Source organism: Chrysemys picta, chromosome 3 (genome assembly GCF_011386835.1).
Source record: "Chrysemys picta bellii isolate R12L10 chromosome 3, ASM1138683v2, whole genome shotgun sequence".
Classification (NCBI taxonomy): domain Eukaryota; kingdom Metazoa; phylum Chordata; order Testudines; family Emydidae; genus Chrysemys; species Chrysemys picta.
In genome coordinates this window covers 47,809,431-47,832,404 of record NC_088793.1, presented here as the reverse complement: position 1 = coordinate 47,832,404, position 22,974 = coordinate 47,809,431, and the positions used below count along the sequence as shown (strand labels likewise).

Below are 22,974 nucleotides of genomic sequence, written 5' to 3'. Positions count from 1 at the left end.
GTATGAAAAGAGTACGAGCTAGAGGTCAAGAACAAGTTTGAGGTTCTTAAAGATCTTGAAGAAAACGAAGTGGAAAAATACTGGGATCTTTTCAAAACAGCTATATTAGAAGCAGCTGAAAAGATAATTGGTAGAAAGAGAGGAAGCAATAAAGAACAGTGGATCTCAGAAGAAACATGGAAAATTACACCTCTACCCCAATATAACGTGACCCGATATAACACAAATTTGGATAGAACATGGTAAAGCAGCACTCCGGGGGGGGGGGGGGGGGGGGGGGCAGGGCTGCGTGCTCTGGCGGATCAAAGCAAGTTCGATACAATGCAGTTTCACTTATAACACGGTAAGATTTTTTAGCTCCCGAGGACAGCGTTATATCGGGGTAGAGGTGTATAGACAAAAGAAGAAAACAAAAGACTACAACATAATACTACAACATGCGACTGAAGAAAGAAATCAAACCTATAGGAACCTTGACAAAGCAGTAAAGAAACAATGCAAAAAAGATAAGTGAAACTGAATAGAAAGTAAGGCTAGTGAAGCTGAAGAAGCAGGAGAAAAATGATACAAGAACAGTCTACACGATCCTGAAACAGTTAACAGGATATGAATCAAAATTCAGAAGTGTCCCAGTGAAAGGGAAACAAGGTGAAAATTTGAAAACAGAGGAGGAACAAGAAAACAGATGGGTGGAACACTTCAAAGAAGAGCTAAGCTAACCAGAACCAATTACAAGACTGGAATTTAACAATGAAAAACCATTAGACCTAGATATAGATATATCTGAGGTAAAAATCGAAGTAGTAAAAGCAGGATTGCAGAAGCTGAAAAACAAACAAGGCACCTGGTTTGGACAGCATTCATCCTGAGATGTTTAACTATGGAGGCGAAGACGTGGAATCAGTCATCTGTTCACTATGCAACAAAATACAGATGGAGGAGAAAGTGCCAGAAGAATGGACCCTCGGTATCATAATCAAGTTACCAAAGAAAATGAGACTTAGGCTCACCAAAGAAAGGTGATCTAAACAATTGCTCAAATTGGAGGGGAGTATCTTCTATCTGTCACAGGAAAAGAATTAGCAGCAGTCCTCCTGAACAGAATGAAAGGAAAGATGGATACCATCCTATGTGAACAACAATCTGGATTTAGACAAGGGAGATCATGCACAGACACTATTTTCACCCTGAGACTAATTATTGAGAACACAATTGAATTCCAAGGCAGTCTTGCCATCAGTTTAGTGGACTTTCAAAAGGAATCCGATAGTGTAAACAGAAACAATGTGGAAAATTGTTGAACAATATGGAATTCCAACAAAATTAATCAACATTATGAAGGCATTCTATGCCAACTCAAAATGCTGCTTTAAAATGAAAAATGGATTGAGTAAGCCATTCAGCATCAAGACAGGTGTAAGGAAGGGGTGCATCCTGTCTCTTTTTTTGTTTATGCTAGTCATCAACTATGGATTAAAACAATGTGATAGTGATACATATGGCCTAAAAATGGAACAATTCAAGGCTATTTGATCTAGACTTTGTTGATGACATCGCTCTCATCAACAAAAATGCCAACAGACTACAAAAATGCACAAACCAAGTAGAAGTAGTAATGGAGAAGATAGGTTTGAGATACAATGCAAAGAAATGTGAAGTAATGTTAATGGGGACTACAGGGACAGAAATCAAAATTGAAGATGAGAAACTGGAGAAGGTGAACAATTTTACGTATCTTGGAAGTACCATCAGCCAAGATGGTACCAGTTCCGAGGAAAGAAGAATCGGGAAGGAAAATGCTGCATTTGGAAGACTCAAAAACATCTGGCAACTCAAATACATCTCCCTCAAGACAAAACTGAATGTGTAGAAAGCAACTGTTATCGCCATCACAACATATAGCAGTGAGACATGGCAACTTACCAAGAAAGATACGCAAAAGCTGGATGCATTTAATCACAAATGTTTGAGAAGAACGTTGGGAATAACATACAGAGATAGGAAGACGAATGAAGAAGTCAGAAAAATTACTGGACAAGGCACTCTCACAAATAATCGACAGAAGACGACATCAGTGGCTGGGACATGTGCTGAGAATGGAAAGAGAACGCTTACCAAATACTGCCCTTGAATGGAAGCCAGAAAATGCAAGAAGAAAGAGGAAGACCATGAACAACATGGAAACAAACAGTTCTGAATGACATCAAGCACCCCAACATGAAATGGAAAGATTTGGAGAGAAGGGTGGTTGATAGGCAAGGATGGCAAATGTGGATAGCCCAACGTGCAGCAAAGCACAGGATGGACTAAGGTCTAAGGCAGGGTCCCCAACGCAGTGCCCGCGGGTGCCATGGCGCCCGCTGGGGTGTCTAAGTGCACCCGGGTACTGGCCGGCCGAGCATCCACTGAAATGCCGCCGACAAGCGGCAACCTCAATAGGCGTCGCCGCCGAAATGCCGCCAATTTTCGGCGGCATTTCGGCAGCAACACCTATTGACGTTGCCACTTGTTGGCGGCATTTCGGCGGATGCTCGTCCGCCGCCACGGTCCTCCGTGGCTCATCGTCTGGCGTCCACCAGACAAAAAAGGTTGGGGACTACTGGTAAGGTAAGTGCCTACAGGCAGAGGCATCAATTCAGATATTTGGAGGGGGGGGCAATTCCAGTCCCCGCCAACTCCACAGAAAGGACCCCACTCTGGTCCTACTTGTCCCAACCACCTCCCCCACACTGGGGCAGCAGGTATCTCTCAGCCAGGGAGCCTCAGTCTCCCCTCTCTTTTATCCACTTGCTTCATTGAGCCGGTGCTGCCAGGTGTAGAGTTCTCAGCAGGCTCCGCTGTACAGGAACGAACTCCCAACACTTTTAGGCCCAGCCACCCCTCCATCTGGATGATGGGGCAGCAGGGCCAAATGTGAGTGATGCTGCAACCTCATGTGCCAGGTTGCAATGCCATTCACTAATATTTGGCTCCGATGCCCCATCATCTGTAAAAAGGGGCAGCTGGGTCAAATTTCAGTGGTGTTGCAGCCAAGTAGCCAAAGTGATACTCCAGTTGGCTCTGGCAACAGCTGTACTGATTTAGCCTGGGACCAATACTTAAAATGTGCAAAAACCTGGGGGCAGAAGGGCATTCGCCACTTCCCCCTCAATTAGTACCACTGCCTAGGATCCCTAGTCAAGGACCAGGACTATTGTGCTAGGTGCTGTACTAATACAGAACAAAGACAATCCCTGCTCCAAAGGGCTTACAATTATTGCCATGCCTTTCTTCTGGAATTTATAATCATGTTCCCTACTCCACTGCGCACACAGGTGAACAAGAGATGCAAATGAATGATGCAAATCCATTCCTCCTCCCCATTGCTTTTCTTCCTTTTTTGGGCTTCAAAAAAAGTCAGCAAGATACTACTTTATAAAGCATGTGGGTTACACAGGCAGAACAAGGGACGCTACAGACAAGGAAGAAGGGGTGAAATTTAAAATAAAAAAATAGTCTTGCAGACTAGTTAGTGATGAATTTAAGCCATCAGTAATGTCAGGGAAGAATGGGTAAGTAGAGGTGATCAATTATAGGCTAACATGAAACCGATGGAAAAATTCAAAGGTGAGATGGAAAAGAAAGTGTGTCCTTGAGGAGGAGTTCCAGGTAAATTACACGGAGAAGCCCAAGTGTATTGAGTCATACTAAAGGGGCAGGAGGTAAAGGCAAATGGAATGAATGAACAGAGGCGATGACAAAGTAGGAGCTGAGCAAGTCCATGGAGAGCTTTCTGATAAGAATATTTTTTGTCTTGGATCCAGAGATGGGTAGGAGTGAAATGGTCTCAGTTTCTGAAGTGACAAAGTAGTATGACCCTATTCGTCTGCATCCAAAACTGAAGGATTTAGGAAGACTAAGATGATTTTGCCGTAGTACACAGATGAAATACAGTTATAGGCTTCACCCTTAGATAAGATTAGAAGCTAATTTTGTGGCCATCTTGTCCAACACAGAGATATAAAAAAAAATCCTTTAGCCAAATTCTGTGTTGGAAATCCACACCCTTATTTAACGTCCCTAATTATATCATTCCACTGCAAGACCTCACTGTGAAGATGATCCTTCCCTTCCCAATCACTAACAAAAACTTACATTTCCATCTTCACTAGTCTTGCATACTGACTAGGCAAAGTACTGTAATTCATTCTTGTCTTTCATTTCTACGGCTACTTGTAGAATACAAATAAGCTGTGCATATCCAATTCATTTAGTCTGTAGTGGACATACCCTCTGACCCACTAATCATTTGCACAGCGATTTTTTTTTCTTTTGGGCAGCAAATGAATAAGGAATTCTGCAGGGTCATGGGAAGAACAGAACGCTGCCAGAATTCAGAGCTAAAACTAGACATAATATGCATTTCTTCTTCCATAAGTCCTTCATCTAAACGTTGGCTCAAAGAAGATATCCAATGTTGAGTACAAAGTAAATATCTAATTTAAAAGACTGATAGTCACATACTTAAAGCCACTAAACCCATACTTGAGTTTGGTATATTTACACACCAAGAAAGCATATTAGTACAGAGGGTGGTATTACTTTCCCTATGAAGGCTGCCTGACACTGCCAATATATATTTTTTGACCATTCTGTGAAGAGTTCTCATGATCTGCACCAAGACTTGAGATTGACCTGGATATATCTTTGCTGTTCTCCTTAAAAATTTGTCATATTTGACAGAGTTAGGCCTTGTCTACACTACAGACCTTGTCAGTTTAACTTGCATTGACTATCAAAAACCAGTATAATTACATTGCTTGTGCGTGTTCACACAATGCTCTTTCAGTCAGCAGAGCACATCCAGTTGGTGCTCTAGCACCAACAGAGAGAGCAGTGCACTGCAGGAAGCTATCCCACTGGGCTACTCAACACCTTCTGCAGCTAGGACTTGTGGGAAGGCAGAATGGATTGCAGTGCATCACATGTGTGGGCTCTATATCCCATGATGCAGGTTTTCTTCTGTCCCAGCATTCTATGGGCGTCCAACTGCATTTCGTAGCATTTTTTAACAGCTCCATCTTTACTGTGCACCCACCATCTCTGTCTGAAAGGGTGGATACCGCACTGCTATCTACTGTTGTAGTCACTGTTATGAGCACATTGTGGATGGCCATGCAGGATATCATGAGCTCCCAATCTGAACAGGAATCAGAGTTGCCTGACCTGCTGTGTGCCATAGAAACAAACACCACCAGATTACTTTTGGAATTCACGGAGCAGCTGAACACAGTGGACCATTGCTTTGGGGTTTGGGAAACAAGCACTGAGTGGTCAGACTTAATTGTTATGCAGGCCTGGGATGACTAGCACCTGCCTGGAACTGTGTGCAGAGCTCACCCCAGAACTGCAGCACAAGGGCACCAAAATGAGAGCTGCCCTCTCAATGGAGAAGCACATGGCGATCAGTGTGTGGAAGCTGGCAACTCCAGATTACTACTGGTCGGGCATGAATCAGTTTGGAGTCAGGAAGTCAACCGTTGGGGCTGCGGTAAAACAAGTGTGCAGGGTCATTAATTGCATCCTGTTACAAAGGACTGTGACTCTTGCAATATGCGTGAAAAAGTGGATGGCTTTGCAGCAATGGGATTCCCAAACTGCGGCAGGGCAACAGATGGCATGCATATTCCAATTTTGGCTCTGAACCATCTTGCGACAGAGTACATCAATAGAAAGGGGTACTTCCCTATGGTATTGCAGGCGGTTGTGGATCACGGTGGGCATTTCACTGACATCAACATAAGATGATCTGGGAAGGTGCATGACACATCTTCAGGAACACTGGCATTGACTAGCAAAAACCGGTATAATTACATTGCTTGGGCATGTTCACACAATGCTCCAAGCTGGAACTTTGTTTCCACACCATAAGATTCCAGTAGGAGATGTTGAAATGCCCATAGTGATCCTGGGAGGCCCAGTGTACCCCTTACTCCGATGGCTCATGAAGCCTTACATGGGAAACCTGGACAGCAGCAAGGAGTGAGTCAGCAATAGGTTGAGCAGGTGCAGAATGACCACAGAATGTGCCTTGGCAGATTAAAAGTGCACTGGTGCTACCTTAATGGCAGATTAGGCCTAAACCAGGAAAATATTCCCGTGGTCATAGCAGCCATGCTCCAGATCTGTGAGGCTAAGGGTGAAAAGTTTCCCCCGGGGTGGAGCACAGAGGTGGATCGCCTGACTGCTGAATTTAACCAGCCAGATACCATGGCTATTAGGGGGGCATAATGGGAGGCTATTCGAGTCAGGGAGGCTGTGAAGCAACATTTTGACAATGAGCACCAGTAATGTGTTTTTCTGCATAGCATTCTGCCATGCTTTGTTAACTTGCCACCTTGCATGAAAATTGTGATGATTCCTGACTGGGATTTAGTCAGCAAATGATCAAACTGACACTATGTATTACTACCATGAGCAACCACCATGTGTACAAGACAAATAAAGATTGCTTATCTTTTTGAGAGTTTGTTTTTATTAAAGACCAATTAACAACACAAACAAAAGACTTGGTGGGATGGGAGATAAGAATACAAGGCATATAGGCTCTTATAGCTGTGTACAAGTCCAGCTCTCATTTTGGAAACTGTCCAAAGGGGTGGAGTGAACAGGGTACCGAGACATTCTGGGAAGTTGCAAGGTATGTGCGGGAGGACTTTGGGGAAAGCAGTTCTGTATCAGCCGGGGGAGAGGGAGGGGGCGGGCACATGTATTCTGCCTGGAGCGTGATTAGGGACTTCAACATCTCTGTTTGCTCCTCCATCACTTTTCTCATCCGCTCCTGGCCCTTTACAATGCGCTCCTCACTCTCCTTTCTGTCCTGCCTTCCTATTTTACATTTTTCCTTCAGGGTCTCTCTCCACTCCCTGCGTTTTCTTTTTTCAGCCTCTGAGGATTGGAGCACCTCTCTGAACATGTCCTCCTTGCTCTGATCAGCATCAGCTCAAAAATATCATTTAAGAGGGCTCTCCTCTCCTGCATCATGAGCACCAGAGACAGACTGCTGGAACTAGATCCCTCCAGAGTGGAAAAGAAGTCCTAACTCACCACACCACCAGATGACCCTGCAGGTGTTTCACATCATCCTCCAACTCAACCAACCGCCTCGTCCACAATTTTGTCCGCAAGGTTAAGTCCACTGTCCACTCCCACCCGAGTATCCACTGGTCTCTCGGCAGTGGAGGTGGAGTTGCCACCAAGGATAGTGTCCAGCTCCTTATAGAAGTGGCGGATCTTTGGCACAGCATCAGAGCAACTGTTTACCTCCCTTGCCTTCTGGTAGGCCTGCCTCAGTTCCTTTAGCTTCACATGGCACTGATGCGTGTCCCATTTGTAGCCCTTATCCAACATGCCATGAGAAATCTGACCTTAGGTATAGAAGTTCCTATGGCTGGAGAGGAGCTGGGACTGCACAGCCTCCTCTCTCCACAGCGCCAACAGATCCAACAACTCAGGTGTGCTCCAAGTGGGAGAGCGTTTGCTGCATGGAGCCACCATGATGAGCTGGGAAAATGCGATGTGAGCTGCTCACACCGAGCAAACAGGAAGTGGCATTTCCAAAATTCTCAGGCCTTTAAAGGGAGAGGGGTGGATGCCTGTGTACCTGGGTGCAGGGCAGTGGAGTTCTAACTGCTGACCAGAGTGGTCAGGATGAGCATTGTGGGAACCCTCCTGGAGACCAAGTATAGCAACATAACCAAGCACAGTGTCAACACTGACACTTTGTCAATATAAAACTTTGCCACATAAAGCTCTATGCCTCTCATTGAGGTGGTTTTATTTTGTCGGCAAAGCAGGAGAGTTTTGTTGGCAGAAGGAGCATTGCAGTATGTAAACCTCCACTGTTTTGTGCATGAAAGCTGACTTGTCAACAAAACTTGTAGTGTAGACAAGGTCTTAACCATTAAAAGTCACTATTTAGTACGCACTGTAGACTGGGAAATAACACCTGAGAAACATCAGATGGGAAACTGAAATACAAACTATCAAAAAGATGTTTGTTCTGTGGCCCTTTCTGACAAAGCAAGTCAACTTTCAAGTGAGCGGGGAGGGAGGGAGGGAGGAACAGGGGTGTAAGTGTTTCCTAATAACCTTTAAAATATTCATAGATCTGCTAGGAAATCAGCCTACCGCACCTTATCTGTTCTTTGACATTCACATCCCTGATTCACTTATTCCTCCTTGGTACCTCCTTACAGCCTTGTTTACACTAAGAAATTCTACAGATGACTGGGGATGACACTGGTGGGAATGATTTTGGTAAAATCCCCATTCAGACACAGCCTTACAATGGGATAACTATTACTTGCATATTTATGCTACCTCAGACATAATTTAAGTTAATGCTGCTTATGCAGTTTACTCAAGTCTTCTCCCCTGTCCCTGGCGCCAGGAGGATTTGGGCGGGGGGGGGGGGAGTAAAGCAATGTAGAAAAGGAAACCACTTCATGCTTCTATACTGGCAAACAAACAGTAACGTTAAGAGGTTGTAGGGCCTGCTGAGGATGTCAAACTAAGACTAAGACTTTCTCAAATAGGGAAATTCACTGTCTTATATTCAGTATTAGCACAAGAGAGTTTGCGAGAAACTAAATATGTAGCCATGGGTTTCCCTTAACAATATATCTAAATATTTAAGAAAGCACTACCACTCAAATGCTTTCCTGTTCACCTTTTAGTGAGGGCATCTGCAAATAAAGTCCAGGATAAACTTCAGATTCCATTTTTAGACAAAAAGCCATTTAAAAATACACACAATTAACAGGTCATTTTAATACTTGGCAGTAAGAAGACAGTGAGGGGAGAGAATAATAAGAGAAAGTTACTCACTCTGCGAAGTAACTGAGGTTCTTCAAGATGGTGTCACTGTGGGTACTCCACTTCAGGTGATCGTACATCCCTGCACCTTTGATCGGAGAATTTCAGTAGCAGTGCTCATCTGGATCATGCATGTGCTCTCCCCATCTCGTGCCATTGTCAGCATCTATCTAGCACCATACAACCAGACCCCTCTCAGTTCCTTCTCTACCATACAGTCCAGAAATTGAACTCAGAAGTAGAGGATAAGAGGGCAGGTAGTGTAGCACCTACAGGAACACCATCGTGAAGAACCTCAGTTACTGTACAGGGTGAGAAATCTTTTCTTCTTTGAAGAGTGTCCCTGTGGGTGCTCCACTTCAGGTGACTGTCGAGCAGTGCCCCTCGGTCAATGGAAGGGGCTTTGGAGTTGCATGGGTAATTGATGATAATATACTAAGTCCTACCAATTCAACCAAACTTGAACTCAGATCAATTGCATAGTGTTTTCTGACCATGTATGCGGATGCCCAGATGGCCACTTTACAGATGTCCATGATTGGTACATTGTTGAGAAAGGCTACTGAGGTTGATACGGACCTGGTGGAATGTGTTCAGATCCCTGTTGAGAGATGTATATCCTCCTGTTGGTAGCAAAGGTGGCTGCATCCAGAAATCCATTTAGACAGTCTGCTTGGAAAAGGCAAAATCTTCAGATCGTTCCGAAGTTGAAATCAAGGAGGCATTTGTTGTGAGAAGCATTGAGGGTGGAGTCTGCATGAAAGGGACTCCCACACACATGTTGTGGGGTTGGGTCCAACAGTGCAGAGAGTCTTTGACTTTGAGCAGCAGAGTGAGGTGCCTGATCAGGCCATGTTTGTATGGAATGTAGATAGTTCTTAGCCAACCCTGAATGCAGAGCATGTGAAGTCATGTGTGTCATACTATGGATGTGGTTGCTGCCATATGGCCTACCAGTTGGAGATAGGTCTGCACCGATATCTGTGGGCTATTCAGTACTGTGAAGATCAGACTGATTATGGTAACTAATCTGGTCAGTGGTAGGGACGCTTTGGCCTCTAGAGCTTTGAGATAGGCCCCGTTGAAGTCCAGTTTCTGCATGGGTGTCAATGTTTACTTGGAATCCCAGCCGCGAGAAAAGGGTGATTATCTTGTGCAGAATGTCTGTAGCATCTACCGCCTCTGTTGGTGATTTTAGAAAGCAACCATCCATATCGAGAAATATTGTCACTCCCTGCTTATGGAGATGTGCCGCCACTACCGCAAGAATTTGGGGGGCCGGGGGAGGAGGACCTCACACTGTTGCCGAAAGGCCAAAAGGCAGAACTTTGTATTGATAATATTCTGTCCCCAGAGTAAACCTGAGGAACCTCCTGTGTGCAGGATGTATGGTTACGTGAAAATAGGCATCTTGTAGGTCGAGGGCTGAAAATCAGTCCCCTTGTTCCAATGCTGATATTATTGTTGCTAATGTAACCATTGTGAACCACTGGACGAATTTGTTGAGTTTTCTGAGGTATAGAATAGACCTCCATCCACTGTTCTTTTACTCCCACTACTTCTTAACCCAGAAAAAGCTTTTCCCTCTGTGTTGTACCTGTTGTATGGCACCCAGATGTAGGAGGTGGTTTACTTCTTGCCATAGAAGGTGTTCGTGAGAGGGGTCCCTGAAGAGGTACAGGGAGGGAAAGTGGGTGGGATGGAGATGAACAGTATCACATAGCCTGAATAAATTATTCCTAGAACCCATTTGTCCATGGTGATGGATTGCCACGCTAAATAAAATGGGGGCTGGCCAGTGATGGTGTCAGCACTGAGGAATGGGGGAGGCCTTTGACCAAACCCTCAAAATTGTTGTTTTTCCAGAGGATTGGTGGGATGCTAATGATTGAGCTCAGGGTGGTTGATGCTTTGTCTGTGCCTGTCATATTTCCTCTGTTGTTGGGCATAAGGGACAGACCTTGTACATAGGGTAAATACTATGCCACTCAGTTTTCTTTTTGATGTAGGTGTGTATATACCAAGGAAACGAAGAGTCACCATAGAGTCCTTCATGGTGTGAAGGGACTCATCAGTCTTTGCTGCAAACAGCTTCCGGTCATCAAATGGAAGGTCTTCCACTGTGGATAGCATTTCTTTTGGGAAGCCAGACAAGTGAAGCCACGAAACTTGATGCATAACTAGGACAGTGGTCGTGGAGTCTGCCGCCGGGTCAGCCGCATCTAAAGATGCCTGTTAGGTGGTTTAGCTGGGAGTTGGCCCTCTGAAATTATGGCTTTAAATTGATCTCTTTTGTCTTATAGAATTATGTCAATAAAATCTGAGAGTTTGGAATAGTTTGTGTGGTCATATTTTGCCATTAGAGCAGCGTAACTGGCGATCCGAAATTGAAGACTGGCTGATGAATAGGCCTTGCAGCCAAAGAGGTCTAACTGTTTTTACTCTTTGTCATTTAAAGTGGATCTGGATTGGTGCTGCCTGCCTCATTGGTTGATGGCATCAACCACTAAGGAATTTGATGTGGGGTGAAAAAATAAAAAGTCCATTTCCTTTGAGGGGACACTACTTTTTATCCACTCTCTTGGAAGTAGGCAGTATCATAGCCAGGGTCTGCCATGTTTTTAGCCGATTCCATGAGTGTGTTGTTTATCAGAAGTGCAATTTTCGATGAAGAGAATGCTTGGAAAATATCCAGTAATTTGTGTTGGAACTCTGGGACCTCCTCTAGAGGGATCGCTAGGGAAACAGTGATTCTTTTAAAGAGCTCTTGGAAATGTGGCTGGCGGTGGCATTATGGCCTCTTCTGGGAAGAAGAAGAAGAAATGTTAGCTGCCGGTGTCGTGTCCAGTTCCAGGGTCGCCTGGAATCTTCAAAGCTTTCTTTAAGGGGCTCTGATGGTGCAGTCATTGAGGATGGTGGGGGAAATCAAATCCTCTCCCTTGGGGGTCTCGGGGGCCTGGGGTACTGTCTCCTATATAGTCCCTAGGGGTTCCAGTAGGCCCACTGAGTGGGGAATGGCATAGGCGGTGCCATCCTCCTCACAGCAAAAGGCACCCTCCTCCTCCTCATCTTCCTCCTCGCTGGAAAATGGAGGGGCCAAAGATGAAATGGGCTGACATGGTGCCGAACATGCTGGAGAAACATTGGTACCGAAGAGAGGTGATTCCAGCGTCAATGAAAAAAGCAAGTCCGTGTGGTGTAGAAAATGGTGCAGTGCCAATGATTTCAGTACTGAGGTGGTCAGCGCCAACGATGCTGTTGCAATTGCAGCTGTCAGTGCTGACATCTGAGCGCTCTGCACTATTGGGACAGGAAGTGGTGCCATATCTTTAGGCAGCTCTGTCTATGCCTTAGCAGAGGAGGTAGGTGTCTGTTTGCCCCTTGACGCCGAGCCTGCCCGCTTTCATGGTACGCTGTGCTTGTAAGTACTCAGCTGCAGTGCAGTTGGTACCAAGGGTATGGAGCGGGCCAGAGACCACTTCTTTTTCAGAAGCTCTTTAGGAGAGGAAGTCAATGCTCTTTTCCTCACTACCTTTTTGGAGGAGGAAGCTTTCCACTGTGAGAAGGGTGAAGTTGCTGGAGACTATAGTCCAGAGGGATTCTGTGGACCAGGATCTGATGCCAGGCACAGAGACTTCTCCATTAATAGAAGTTTGAGACATAGGTCTCTGTCCTTCCTGACACAAGGTTTTAAGCTAGTGCAGAGAGAGCACTTCTGTGGGACGTGTCTCTCACCTAGGCGCCAGAGGTACTGAGTGTCCATCTGAAACTGGGATCACCTCGCACCAGGAAAGGCAGCATTTGACGTCCAGTGAACCAGGCATGATTCAAATTATAGTGGTTTGATCCTAACAGTGAACACAAACTATGCTAAGGGATATACAAACTTGGAAGAAAGGGGAGAGGAAAAAAAGGTTTGTTTTGTTTTTTTAAGAAAATAAACAGGGAGAAAGGGATAAGTAAGCCTAACTAAGGTACTTAAGACCACTCTAAAAGACGGTTCTAAACACTAAGTATAGTTATCGGTTTTAACACTGCTGGGAGATCCATCTCAGACAGAGGACAGCTGAGAAGGAACTGAGGGGGGGTCAAGTTGCGCAGCACTAGTTAGGTGCTGACAATGGTACAAGATGGGGAGAGCACATTTGCAAGCCAGACGAGCACTGCTACTGAAATTCTCCAACCAAAGGTGCATGGATGCACAATCACCTGAAGCGGAGCACCCACAGGGACACGCCTCGAAAAAGAAGCTTAAGTTAGAGGGTCACTCCACACAGCAGTCTGTACACAACAGATTCAGGGACCATCCCAGCAAAGAAAGTAATCTACAACAGCAGACAGAAATATAATGGTACAGAAATACAAGGGGAGTAGGAGAGAAGAAACAAGGCCAGAATGAAAAGGCAGCAAGACAATAGTTACAGGACAGCCCCTAAGGAATTCTAAAAGAAAAATATTATCTTTCTTCTAATGAAATAAAGTTTATCTACCACAACTATGAGTGCAAGGCAAGTCCTGTTTTAATTTCAGGCTGAAGCAGGCCTGGTGCTATTGAAGAGGAGGAGAGGGGCAAAGAGAACATTTACCCCCTAGAAGTGATCTTCACAAGGCTCCAAATTATTGTCCGAAAGGCCAAACAAAGCTACCAATGTTAAGCAATGGAACAGCAGCAAATTGGAGAGACTTCATCCTTTATATAAATTATAAAGCACAACAAAATGCTGGCTTTTTAGTCCAATTCTACTTTACAAAAAACTCCCCTAATAATGGGACCCTAGAATCGATCCTCAGGTGAAGGTAGCTTTTTTATTTCACATGTAATGGGAAGGAACTTCAGTTGCATGAGAATAGTTCATACACAGAAGTGACAGCATACCAGATAGCTCAGTGGTTTGAGCATTGGCCTGCTAAACCCAGAGTTGTGAGTTCAATCTTTGAGGGGGCCACTTAGGGATCTAGGGCAAAATCAGTACTTGGTCCTACTAGTGAAAGCAGGGGGCTGGACTTGATGACCTTTCAGGGTCCCTTCCAGTTCTAGGAGATAGGATATCTCCATGTATTATTAATTATTATTATTATTTCCCACAAGAGAAGAAACAGCCCTCAGGCCATCAGCTTTTTGCACCTCAATCATGCGAGCACACGAGCACTCTAGAAATTAGAGGCTTGGCTACACTGGCACTTTATACCGCAATAAAGCCTCCCAGAATGCTCTACCTTACTCCCCGTCCACACTGGCAAGGCACGTAGAGCACTCTGACTTCTTGGCTAGAGCACTCCTGGTATCCCTCTCGTGGAGGTGGAGTAACGGCTGTCGCGTATTGGCCGAGACGCCCCAGGGCCAGTGTGAATGAGGAGTTATGTTACAGCGCTCTAACTGACCTCCAGAAACGTCCCATAATCCCCTTAAGTCAGGTGGCCTCTCTTCTCTTTGTTGTGAAATGGCTGAGGAATGCGGAAGTGCCTTTTCAGAGCTCCGTTTCAGATAGTGGCTGCTTATCTGCAACGGGGCAAAGCAAACGTTTACTGAGACAGAGACAGAGAGAGAGAGGGGCAGAGGGGTTAGGGGGATCTGAACTTACAAGATTGGAGTGCTGACACACTCTCAGCACTCCAAAAACCCACTCTCTCTCTCTCCCCCCCACATACAAACAACACACTCCACCCCCCTCATTTGAAAAGCACATTGAAGCCACTTGTACGCTGGGATAGCTGCCCATAATCCACTGTTCCCAATGCCGCTGCAAATGCCACAAATGTGGCCACACCAGTGCATTTGCAGCTGTCAGTGTGGACAGACTGGAGCGCTTTCCCTAGTGTGCTCTCCGAAGGCTGGTTTAACCCAAAGCGCTCTACAGCTGCCAGTGTAGCCAAGCCCTAAGATGGGTAAATTCTCATCCCCTCAGTTTGACTGAAGTAGTTGGTGGAAGAACTACTGTTTGACAAGGAACAGTGAACAGCTAGGATAGAAAAGGGCATAGTTGCCATCATCCTCACTGCTATAAGCCCCAGACATTGCCAGTGTTAAGTTAATGCTAAAACAGTTCACGTTAGTCATGGTAGGGCTAGCATCTGCAGAAGCCATGCTGCTTTTGAGGCAAGAAGCAGTGCTGAGGCCTGGTCTACATTTAAAATTTATACAGGAATAGCTATATTGGTTAGGCGTGTGGGGTTTTTTTGTTTGTTTGTTTAAACAGACATAGCTATGCCAGTATAAGTAGGGTGACCATATGTCCCGTTTTGACCAGGACAGTCCCTTTTTTAAGCATGGCCCCAGCCATCCAGACTTCCACCACCAAAAAGTAGGCATTTGTCCCGTTTACTCTTGCCGACTTGATCAGTTGGCAAGAGTAAATGGGACAAATGCCCATTTGTGTCAAAAAGTGGGGTGCAGTGGGGAGGAATGTTTGGTGGGGGCGAGAGGAGAGGAGGGAGGAAGACAGAACGGGGGGTGGTGAGGCAACATTCCAGCATGGGGAGGGAGCCAGCAGGATTCCAGCAACAGGCAACAGCCTCAGGGGGGGGGGGGGGGGAGGGGAGGGCCTCAGGCAAGTTGCTGGGAGTGTCCATTTTCTCTTTGGGAAGCTATGGTCACCCTAGTTATAAGTCTTAGGGCTTGTCTACACTTGAAAAACGCTACAGTGACACAGCTGCAGCACTGTAGTTAATCCAGTGACAGGAGAACCCCTGTGGCGGTAGCTAGGTTAATGGAAAAATTCTTCTATAAACTGAATGCTGTCTACACAGGAACTTAAGTTGACCTAAGTACGTCACTCAGCAGTGTGGATTTTTCACACCCCTGAGCCACGTAGTTGGGTCGATCTAATTTTCTAGTGTAGACCAGCCCCTAGTCTACACACACCAGCGTAAGAGAGCTTTTGCAGGCATAGTTAATGGCTCTCAGGGGAACTGGTGTAAACTATGCCAGCAAAAGCCCTTCTATGCTGATATAAGCTGCATCTATGTAGGACACTTTGCCATTATAGCTATACCAGCATAGGTATGCCAGCACAACTTTTCTGGTGTAGGCATAGTCTCCTCCAAGCAGATGGCCTGTGCCAGCTACCCGAGCTGGAAACCCTGCCCACACCAGGAAGAGCAACTTTTTGTCAGTCAAACTCAAGAATCCTAAAGGCTTGTCTACAAAGAAATTAAACCAAATTAATTAAAGGTGTGAATTTAAAGTGTATTACTTAAAGCACATTAGGGCCAGTCTACAATGGGAACTTATATTGGCATAGCAACGTCTCTCAAGGGTGTGAAAAATCCACACTTTTGAGAGATGTAACTAAGACCACCCAACCTCCGATGTAGTCAGCACTAGGTCAATGGAAGAAATCTTCCATCAACTTAGCTACTGCCTCTCGGGGAGGTGGATTACCTGCGCTAACAGGAGAATCCCTCCTGTTGGAGTAGGGATTGTTCCCACTGAAGCGCTACAGCGGCACAGCTGCAGATCTGCAGCTGTAGCTGTTTAAGTATAGGCATATGCTTAGACTCCTGTGTGGATGCTCTCATTCAGAAGTAAACTCAGTCCACTGTATATTAGCTTAATTCCTCGTGCAAATTTCCTAAATTTCCAGTCCCATAGGCAGGGATAATCGACATGTACAATGATTACGTTTGCACAAACATCTTTTCTGAAGTACTGAATGTGTCCCTTGTTGGAATTTATTATTATTCCTCCTTCTCAGCTGCTGCTACCTCAATGGGGAGCATAAGATGTCCCTCAGTCCTAGAAATCCTAGTATAATGTATATCGAGTTAGGAGATCGGGCACTTGGGCGGCAAGCACAGGAGGGCTTGGACTTCTGGGGAGTAATAAAGAGCAAAGGCAGCAGGGAATGGATCTTCACCATCCCTGACAAAGCTTCCACTGAGTAGCATTCCTCCCTTCGTGCCAACATAAGAGAGACTCACTCTGCTGACAGCATGATGAAGTGTTGCCTGCATGTAGCAATTCACTTATATCTTGGAATTTAAAATATTGTGCAAGTTATATTTGTTGGTGCTGGGGATGCCACTGGCTCTTTACACACCTTTTTCGATTTGCAATGCAGTTCTGTAGTCTATACATCTGATATGTAAAGTTTCCCTCAGCTTATCACTTGAAGGGTGGGGAGAAAGGAAGAAACATTAGCTCTATGATAGGAGAAGGATGGAAGCATTCTGTTCATTCAGTAAATTCTCCTCCACCTCATCCTGTGGTAGAACATTCAGAGTATCCCATTTTATCTGTGGGGAATAGTCTGGTACAACGGCCAGCGGTGGTAACTGTAATTTAAAGAACTGGTATTAGTATTCCATCTTTGAAGGAAGTAGGATGGTCAGAAATGAAAGCCATTAGTGCACTAAGCAAACAGCTAGGACAAGAACAGAACAATGATCTCTTGTGCCCAGAGTTAAGATGTCACCACCACACGTCCCTATGCATGCAGGTCATGTTTTCACAAGCAGAGCTGTTTTTCTACGTCTGAAAGAAACACACGATTGTAGTTTTTGCTGAGTACATAAATAGCAAAGACTGATTAACAGAGAGTCACTGGGTAGGAGGAACCTGGAGGAGGAGCATGTTGAGATTCTCTCTCCTAAGTAAAGCAGTTCTGAATAATAGAAGTAAGAACCTCACAGAACACTCTGATATTTAGAATATTGTGCGAATCCTTACACAAGGTTTTTTTAGATTGACAAAAGCAACTAAGTTGTAATACAGTTGCATGTAACTGCTTAAACTGAAGAAAGTTAAGCCAGTCATTTCAGATTATGAACTTGGAAGACAAGAAAATAGCACAATAAAATGGGTGATTAAGACTGGACCTTGGATGTACAAGAGAAATTGCTTCCTGCAACCTACTTTAGTCCAAGTCATCAATTCACAAGTTATTGCACAAGGAAGTATTTTATAACCACCACCACCCTTCACACAGAAACATTCATTCACACTATCCATTCTTGTTAGAGTTGAACTCTCAGGCCAACTTCCAAGTGAAATCAGGCTGCTTAATGTTCAATGGCTCTGCTTCATCAGTTTTTCTGCAGTCAGTTATTCATTTGCAGGGAAAAATGAGAGTTGAGCCAAAGTACTGTTTCCTTTGGAATTAAAGGGTTGCCATCTCTTGGCAGACCTACACAGCCAAACGCTGTACATAAAGCCAATGGCATTAACACACAGACATATACACCATTTTTACAATGCAATTTCTTAACCAACTGAATGCATTCTTTCTGGCTCCCAGATAATTCCTGCTCAATCACACAGCCTTTTTCCTACAAAGCTTTGTGAATATGCATGAAGTGATACAGTACAGTGGAAGTCTTGCAGTAATTCTTTTGGGAATGGGGGTCAGAAGTGGCTGCATTTCATCACTGAATGTCCAGGGGAGGGGTGAGACTGCAATCATGTGACACCTTCACACAGGTATGAGTGGGTGGGGAAGAAAAGGAAAGGTTGGGTGACTCTACAAATGGAAACAAAATACAAATTTCCCTTACAGTTTAACTTCACTTCTCTAGCTCTTCCGTGTTCATTCTCCTTATATTCAGTTACATTTTTGTCCCCGTCCCCCCGATACATGGCAATTTTCATGAGTATACCCTGAAGCAACACTCCAGATATAAAAAGATAGACATGACTGCCTCTGCACTTAACTGGCTCTTGTTCCTTCACTAAACCAGAAGCATATCACCGAGTACGACCCCTCTGCCCAGGGGCCTGGTGTGTTGCTTCTGCAGTGTTCCTGATATTTGCTGGCCCAGACAACAAGAGACCATGCTCCAGTCCTAAACACTGATTTGATACTCCTAATCCATCAGGGCAGCAAGCTGCTGAGAGGGGGCCCTGCAGGTCCTAAACATCTCCCACAGTTACCAAGGGATCACCAGGCTACGAAGCTGACAAGTCACACCAATTTCACTGTCACTGCTTGGAAAAGCAGGAACAGCAGTTGAAGCAAGCGCAAGAACTCAACAAATGGTATGCTTTTTACTTGCAGCGAGGAACAACAACAAAAGATTAGGGGGAGAGAGACAGAAGAGGATGAGGAATGGAATGGACAGCTAACCAGGGCATAGTCTTTGTACATCGATGGGCTTTCTCCCACATCTTTCATTTTGGTCTCTGCCTTCTAGGTGTATATTTATAAACTGTGCTTGAAAACCTTACCAAACAGACACACAGAGAGCAAAACAGGATGGAGACACACACACACACTTCAGCCAGCGGTATTTAACCTTTCTGAAAGGAATGGGTAGAAAAAAGAACAGAACTCTAATGCTATAGTTCTACTGCTAGTTCCCCTTAGCACTGAAGCATAGCACACTCAGTCTAGCACTCCAGAAAACTCTGTGCATTATCTAGGAGCACATTTTGTAGGGTATTTAGAAGCTTCAGAGGCATACAAGACCCCAGTAGCATATTGAGAATCACAGTACAGTGTAGAACCTCAGAGTTACAAACACCAGAGTTACAAACTGACTGGTCAACCACACACTTAATTTGGACCTGGAAGTACGCAATCAGGCAGCAGCAGAAACAGGAGGGGGGGGGGGGAGAAGCAACAACAAAAAACCAAGTACAGTACTGTGTTAAATGTAAACTACTTTAAAAAAAAAACAAAATGGAAAGTTTTAAAAAAAAAGAAGATTTGACAAGGTAAGGAAACTGTTTCTGTACTTGTTTTATTTACATTAAATGGTTAAAAGCAGCATTTTTTTCTGCATAGTAAAGTTTCAAAGCTGTATTAAATCAAAGTTCAGTTGTAAACTTTTGAAAGAACCGCAATGTTTTGTTCAGAGTTACGAACATTTCAGAGTTTTGAACAACCTCTATTCCTGAGGCATTTGTAACTCGGAGGTTCTCCTGTGTACAATAAATAGAACAGAACCAAACAAGTCTGTGAATACTCTAGCTTACCATTTCGAGACAAATCAAGTTCCACCAGCTGCATAAAGTTTGCTATTTCTGGAGGGAGCCGTTGAATTTCATTATCACTGAGTCCAAGTTTCCGTAATTTTACAAGCTGGAAAAAGGGCTGAAAAAGAAAATCCCATAATTATTATTCACATAATGCATTTGCAACTTGGTTAAGTTCACATATGTGAAGTTTCTTGGAGGGACAGCAGCACTGGTTGATATAAACATCTAAAATCCCAGGGACTGCCTCACAAATCTTCTTATTCAACTAAGTCTGATAAAAAGCAAGTACAGAAGCAACTTAAAAAGAAGCCAGATTCTTTTCAGAACCAGAGAAGACACTTTCCATCTAGGTATTTGTACTGACCTTGCTATGAAAGGTGAGTAGACTTTGCAGGACTCTTTTTTGAAAAATAAAGTTTAGTGTAGCTTTCAGAACATGTATAAAATTCTAGCCATTATGAATCACAGCAGATTCATAATGGCTAGACAGTTACCTAATCGTGACTTAGAGGCTTGCTTTTAAGCAATAGTTTGCTGACTACACTTCTAGATAAATACTATTTTGGTATTATTTTATTCAGCAACTCTCTCAGAGAACATCTCAGAGTCAGCATTATTCTGATCTCAAAGTATAATATTAATTATAAAAGTTATTCGCATACACAGATATCCACATCCCAATTATGATGGTTAGAGCACAAAGAGAACTCGCTACTCCAAAAAGCCTGCAAGTTCCATTCCCATAGTTTTAATACTGTAGGGAAATATTGTGCTCACACAAGTTAATAAAACATCATCTCTACGACTATCTTGTGATAGCTATGGACTTGGATACCACAATTTTCTACTTTGAAAACTGCTTTTCAGAAGAAGACATTACAAAAGAAAAACAGTGTTGCCAACTCAAAATTTTATTGCAAGTCTCATGATTGCAACTGCTTTGGAGGACAGGGTCATAATTCAAAATGATCTGGACAAATTGGAGAAATGGTCTGAGTTAAACAGGATGAAGTTTAACAAAGACAAATGCAAAGTGCTCCACTTAGGAAGGAACAATCAGTTTCACACATACAGAATGGGAAGAGACTGTCTAGGAAGGAGTTAGGGTGACCAGATAGCAAGTGTGAAAAATTGGGGTGGGGGTGGGGGGTAATAGGTGCCTATATAAGAAAAAGCCCCAAATATTGGGACTGTCCCTATAAAATCGGGACATCTGGTCACTCTAGAAGGAGTACGGCAAAAAGGGATCTAGGGGTTATAGTGGACCACAAGCTAAATATGAGTCAACAGTGTGATGCTGTTGCAAAAAAAGCAAACATGATCCTGGGATGTATTAATAGGTGTGTTGTGAGCAAGACACGAGAAGTCATTCTTCCGCTCTACTCTGCTCTGGTTAGGCCTCAGCTGGAGTATTGTGTGCAGTTCTGGGCGCCGCATTTTAAAAAAGATGTGGAGAAATTGGAAAGGGTCCAGAGAAGAGCAACAAGAATGATTAAAGGTCTTGAGAACATGACCTATGAAGGAAGGCTGAAAGAACTGGGTTTGTTTAGTTTGGAAAAGAGAAGACTGAGAGGGGACATGATAGCAGTTTTCAGGTATCTAAAAGGGTGTCATAAGGAGGAGGGAGAAAACTTGTTCACCTTAGCCTCTAAGGATAGAACCAGAAGCAATGGGTTTAAACTGCAGCAAGGGAGGTCTAGGTTGGACATTAGGAAAAAGTTCCTAACTGTCAGGGTGGTTAAACACTGGAATAAATTGCCTAGGGAGGTTGTGGAATCTCCATCTCTGGAGATATTTAAGAGTAGGTTAGATAAATGTCTATCAGGGATGGTCTAGACAGTATTTGGTCCTGCCATGCGGGCGGGGGACTGGACTCGATGACCTCTCGAGGTCCCTTCCAGTCCTAGAATCTATGAATCTATGATATTTAGATTTGGAGGGGGTTGTTTTTGTTTAAGCCCCAGCTCCTGGACTCAAGTGATTACACAAGAATCTCAGCTTTCATTTAGAAAATTTTCTAGCCCTAATGGCTGCAGTGAAAACATGGACCAAGTGTTTTCTAAAGGATAAAAAAAAAAAAATCAAAAATAAAAACACACCCCCAGATGGCAAATAAAACGAAGCCCCAATTTTTATTTTATTTTTTAAATCTAATTTTTAGGAGGGCCTGACATATGATTTTTTTTAACCCTCAAGGTTGACAATACTAGACTCATCACTAATAAAACTGACTTTTATTACTCACTGGGAAGCCAAGAAACATCCAGAACTCCCTTGAAATACAACTGTGCAACAATGAAGGACTAACACAAAAACTATATTGATTAGGGCTACCATATGTCCGGGTTTCCCGGACATGTCCGGCTTCTCGCTCTTTAAATAGCCATCCTGGGGGGATTTCTAAAAATCTTAAAATGTCTGAGATTTCCCCCCCGGTTGGCTATTTATCGACCGAAAAGCAGCTGACAGGGCGGCCGAGCGCCACTCGCGTTGGGGCCTCGGCAGCCAAAGCCCCTTCCCGCCCCCCCCCCCATCCCCTGCAGCCTTAGCACGCCGCCCAGCAGCGCTGGGGGGCGGGGGTGTGCGCCTGTGAGGGAACGTGGCGGTGGGGCTAGCAGCAGCGGCCAGAGCCCCTCCCCCGCTTCCTCCCTCCTCCACAGCCTCAGCACGCCGCTCGGCAGCGCTAGGGCGGGGCGCTCCTTGGGGTGCGGAGCCAGACACCTGCTCTAAGCCAAGCGTCACAGTAAGGGGGCCAGGGAGTTGGAGATGGGGGGCAGTCAAGGGACAGGGAGCGGGGGCGTGGGTTGGATGGGTCGAGGGTTCTGGGGGGGCTGTCAGGGGGCAGGAAGTGGGAGAGAGTGGCTAGGGGGCAGGGCTACCCCCCCAATGGAGTGTCCTCTTTTTTGAAAGTTCAGATATGGTAACCCTAATATTGATATCACTTGACTCCAAGGTGTCAAGTTACATGTTATGGGGAGATTTTACAGCAAATGGGAAAGGATATGGTGCACACAATTGCATATGGAAGAGGAGATGGTTCACAAGACGCTATTAATATATAGTGCACACTAGGAACATTTGAGGACTCCTCATCCACACAGTGTTTATTACATATACAGCATGTACACGTCTGCAATATATATTGCAAACACCATATAAAAATGTATAGGGACCAAATATGACCAGTTAAACTGGAACAAGTT

The 22,974-nt window shown here is 44.5% G+C and overlaps 1 protein-coding gene across 3 annotated transcripts in view; it reads right to left on the bottom strand.

Moving 5' to 3' along the window:
* LRRC1 (leucine rich repeat containing 1) overlaps positions 1-22,974 on the bottom strand; it is a 112,654-nt gene that overhangs the window by 70,418 nt on the left and 19,262 nt on the right. For all 3 annotated transcript variants that reach the window (XM_005300209.5, XM_042848810.2, XM_042848811.2), the window contains exon 2: positions 19,769-19,886. In XM_005300209.5, the coding sequence (XP_005300266.1) occupies positions 19,769-19,886 (118 nt within the window). The remainder of the gene's footprint in view (positions 1-19,768; positions 19,887-22,974) is intronic.